The sequence below is a fragment of the Phoenix dactylifera genome, unplaced genomic scaffold (genome assembly GCF_009389715.1).
Source record: "Phoenix dactylifera cultivar Barhee BC4 unplaced genomic scaffold, palm_55x_up_171113_PBpolish2nd_filt_p 002125F, whole genome shotgun sequence".
In the NCBI taxonomy this organism is placed as follows: Eukaryota; Viridiplantae; Streptophyta; class Magnoliopsida; order Arecales; family Arecaceae; genus Phoenix; species Phoenix dactylifera.
In genome coordinates, this window is record NW_024069395.1 from 42,278 (window position 1) to 47,317 (window position 5,040).

The window sequence follows — 5,040 nt, forward strand, 5'->3', positions numbered from 1 at the left end:
GTAGATCAATGGATCGCATCACACATGATCACAGAACCTAATCAATTCGACCGTTAAACTATAGGAACAATAGATCGTGTTGTCGCTTACCAAATGACATTCACCAGTTAGGAGACTCATTAAGAATTATATTATGAGCAAGCATGTTCATTAGGCCTAATGCTTAATTTTTCTTGAAAATAGATATCATGATCAAGTAGTCAATTGAATGATTTCTCACTCTTTTAGATATCAAATTAACGTAGTAACTAAGAAAACTTACATATGGTGAGGCAACTAAGCTACACCTTAATAAATAGGCAGAAAAACATGCTGCATTCAATTGGGAATACCTCAGCCAAAGTTCATGTTGATATACACAGCACCACTTTGGAAGAGACAAGGTGAGGAAATGATTGGAAGAGGGTTTATTGTACTTGAAATTAATATGTTGTTAACCATAGTTCTTTGGAACCTTGAAATTAATCTTGTTTTACCTCTCATCACTAGCCAATTTTTCAGTCTGTCTCCATCTTCTACTTCCTATCAACCTCCTTATAATAAAATATAATATAGTGGGACCACTCAATCTTCCTATTTATGTCACCTATGATCCAATACACTCCCTCGCTCCCACCCACAGCCACATTTCTTTCCTTCCTGCTCTCAAATTATCTACTCCCTCCTTCCCTCTTATCTCAGCCTCCATGGCTCTTCTCCTCCCCTCCTTGCTCCTTCTCCTGTTCCATTCTGCCATTGCCCAGCCTTCTCCTGGATACTATCCAAGTTCCAAGTTCAGGCCTATAAGCTTCTATAAAGGTTTCAACAACCTTTGGGGTCCTCAGCACCAGTCTGTCTCCCAAGACCAATCCTCCTTAACAATTTGGCTTGATAGAAGCTCAGGTCCATTACTTTCAATTCATCTTCTTCCATTTTATCATATGTATTTCAACTTCTAGATGTGAATTAATACTTGTGCTCTTTATGCCTAACTGAAAAAAATATATATAGGAAGTGGATTCAAGTCAACCCGCCCGTTTCGAAACGGGTACTTTGGTGCATCCATCAAGCTCCAAACTGGCTACACAGCTGGTGTGATCACAGCATTTTATGTGAGGAACTCAATAATTTCTCTGTAACATATAGTTAGTAATTAGATTAAGATACTAATGTCATGCGAAATTCTGTTACTATATTTCTTATGTTTAGCATCTACTTAATGATTTTGGGATTTGCAGCTTTCAAACGATCAAGCACACCCTGGATTCCATGATGAGGTCGATATCGAGTTCCTCGGGACAATACCAGGGAAGCCATACACACTTCAGACTAATGTGTATGTGAGGGGCAGTGGTGATGGGAGGATCATTGGTAGAGAGATGAGGTTCAACCTATGGTTCGACCCGACGGCGGACTTTCATCACTATGCTATATTGTGGAACCCCGATGAGATCATGTAAGTGATTGCAATTCAGTGGAGCTCAATTGGTCATTTAGGATAATGATCTAATTGTACTAGCTCAACAGCCCTAACATGATATACAACACATTGCTTTTTGGAAAGCAATAGAATAAAATAAAATATGAGATCATCAAATTTTGTAGTCCAAAGGGCCAACTTCTTTAACCTCCCCCACAAAAAAAAGAAAAGAAAAAAAAAAGATGCATGACACCATTAATAAATTATCACTTAAGAAATATTATTCACATGCACATGCAATGTAAAGTATAAAAGGAAGCAAAAGATTTAAAGTTTTTCAAAAAGAAAAGAAAAAAATAATCATGGGTTCATTGTAACTCTATGTATAATAAAATATGCCCGATATCTGCATATATCCTTCATTAATTTTTTAAAAGATAGGTGTGAATAGAGCATGGGACGAAGGAAGAATTGTAGAAGAGGAATATATCCTACAAAATAGAAAAGTTATAAATCAAAGTGGACTAATTTGGGACATAAATAACATTTTACAGAAATAGAGATATGCAAAGAAGAGAATTCAATAAGCAGCTGATTTTTTTTTTCTAATATATTCAAAATAATATATCATTATTGGATGTGAATTGGATTTAGTACGTGGTTTAGAACTTGTGATCAATGGGCGTTACACTAGATATTGAATTTGTATAATTTTATCGCATTAGCCCCACCAAATGTTATTTAAACAAAATTTATTTAAAACTATTTATAAAAATAATGCAAATTTGCTAGAAACAAATAACTTGTTCAACAGGCCCTTTTTAATATATATATACTAGAGGCAATATCACATTAATCCAATCATCGCATTCTTTCTCTTCAACTGTTGAAGCTATGTCCCACAGATAACAATTATTAAGGAATTATGACTTACATTGCATTATAACAACCACCGAGACCTCTCTCTCTCTCCCTCTCTCTCTCTCTCTCTCTCTCCCTCTCTCTCTCTCTCTCTCTCTCTCTCTCTCTCTCTCTCTCTCTCTCTCTCTCTCTCTCTCTCTCTATCTATCTATCTATCTCTGGTAAGTTGAATAGGTACGTACCATCTAGTTGATAAGTATGGGGATTTGGATAGAAAGCAACACATGAAAAAACTGCTTTTGTACAAACTATAAAGAAATGAGAAAGATTTGATATTTAGAAAAACCTTAACTTAAGAATAACACTGCTTGTCTGTTGTCAATTCCATAATGATCCATACAAACAAAGAATAATAAATAACCAAGTTACATTCTTGGGTTAGTTAACAGTTAAACCTCCACTGATCTTGCCAAATAAAAAAGAATAGTATAGTATAATGGAACTCTATTTCCAAAAACATCTACTAAGCTATCCTATCCAAGAAATCTCATCTAAGAGGACCATTTTAATGGTAGTTTCCTTACTTGTAAGCAATGGATCGATCAACTCAACCATCTATTTTGCTACTAAAAACTTTATACATATTCTAGTCTATCTAATATATCAGTGGCAAGTTTTCAGAATTTCCATGATTGCTAAGTGGACTCAGCTTGATAAATCTTTCAGATTCTTCGTCGACGATGTGCCGATAAGGAGGTATGCGAGGAAGAATGGAGCAACATATCCCATGAGGCCATTGTGGATGTATGGCTCCATTTGGGATGCATCATCATGGGCTACAGATGATGGCAAATACAAGGCTGACTACCGCTACCAGCCATTCGTTGCAAGGTTCACCAGATTCATGATTGGAGGGTGCTCGGCCTATGCGCCATCCGGTTGCCTCCCAATAGCTGCATCACCATCTGGCTCTGGGCTTAGCTCTCAGCAGAATGCTGCAATGAGATGGGTTCAGAGCAAGTACATGGTCTACGACTACTGCCAGGATTCCAGGAGGGACCATTCCCTCACGCCTGAGTGCTTCAGTTGAGCTATCTATTCTGCTATCACTCAACTCCACTTGTTTTACTGTTATGAGTGATCTTTCTTGGTTTAAGAGATAATCTGGTCTCCTTTGGCGTGCTCTGCCTTTCTTATTCTTCTCTGATTTTTTTTTCTCATGAAAGTGAGGGCTGCCCTACTACTTTATGTTAGTAGTTGAGGCGTCTGTGGTTTTAAAATTTTTGTCCATTATTGAGGTGTTGGTGTCGGTATTGTATTTGTGACTATATAATAACGTTGGTTTGGTCTATGCTGTAATTGAGGACATAAAGATAGTTGATGTTTAAGGCCCTGTTTGGGGGAGCTGTTGGCAGTAAAGCTGTTGGAAGTAGAGCTGTTGGAAGTAGAGCTGTCTGAAGTAGAGCTGTTATAAAAAGCTGTTTGCTGTTTGGTAACTACATTCGTAAAGTGCTGTGGTACTTTGTTTTGTGTTTGGTAAACAAACTGAGAAAGTACTTTTATATGACAAAATTACCATAAAGGACATTGCATAGTATTATACAACACAACATAATAAAACATAACATAAATTAATACATAAATATACGATATAGTATAATATTATTGTAATATAAAATAATATTATGTTAATATAGCATAATAGTAATATAATTATTAGAGTAAATTAATATTTGGTAATATAACATAATATTAAATTATTTAACATAACATATTAATGTATTATGATATAATGTAATATATATTATATTATAATATAATACAATAATAAAAGTATAAATATTATAATTATTAGTATAAATTAATTTCTCATAATATAACATAATATTAAATTATTTAAATAACATATTAATGTATTATAATTAATGTAATATAATACAATATTTATAGTATAATACAATAATAAAGGTATAAAATATTATAATTAATATTATAAATTAATTTTCCATAATATAACATAATATTAAATTATTTAAAATAACATATTAATGTATTATAATGTAATGTAATATAATACAATATTTATAGTATAATACAATAATAAAGGTATAAAATATTATAATTATTAGTATAAATTAATTTTTCATAATATAACATAATATTAAATTATTTAACATAACATATTAATGTATTATGATATAATATAATATGATATTATATTCATAGTTTAATACAAAAATAAAGGTATAAAATATTATAATTAATATTATAAAATAATTTTTCATAATATACCATAATATTAAATTATTTAAAATAACATATTAATGTATTATAATGTAATGTAATATAATACAATATTTATAGTATAATACAATAATAAAGATATAAAATATTATAATTATTAGTATAAATTAATTTTCCATAATATAACATAATATTAAATTATTTAACATAACATATTAATGTATTATGATATAATATAATATGATATTATATTTATAGTATAATACAAAAATAAAGGTATAAATATTATAATTATTAGTATAAATTAATTTTCCATAATATAACATAATATTAAATTATTTAACATAACTTATTAATGTATTATGATATAATATAATATGATATTATATTTACAGTATAATACAAAAATAAAGGTATAAAATATTATAATTATTAGTATAAAATAATTTTTCATAATAATTTTTCATAATTTTCCATAAAATAATTTTCCGCGGTCCAGGGGCTCTTCTTCATGGTCCACGCTCGAGGAGGACCTC

At 31.1% G+C, this 5,040-nt stretch overlaps 1 protein-coding gene across 1 annotated transcript; it reads left to right on the forward strand.

Annotated features, from left to right (window-relative positions):
• Positions 1-609: 609 nt before the first annotated feature.
• LOC103718594 (probable xyloglucan endotransglucosylase/hydrolase protein 32) lies at positions 610-3,649 on the forward strand. The gene is made up of 4 exons (XM_008807485.4): positions 610-882; positions 991-1,091; positions 1,218-1,435; positions 2,987-3,649. Exons 1-4 carry the CDS (start codon positions 687-689, stop codon positions 3,348-3,350), a joined length of 879 nt encoding a protein of 292 aa, XP_008805707.1. The 5' UTR covers positions 610-686; the 3' UTR covers positions 3,351-3,649.
• The last annotated feature ends 1,391 nt before the right edge of the window (positions 3,650-5,040 follow it).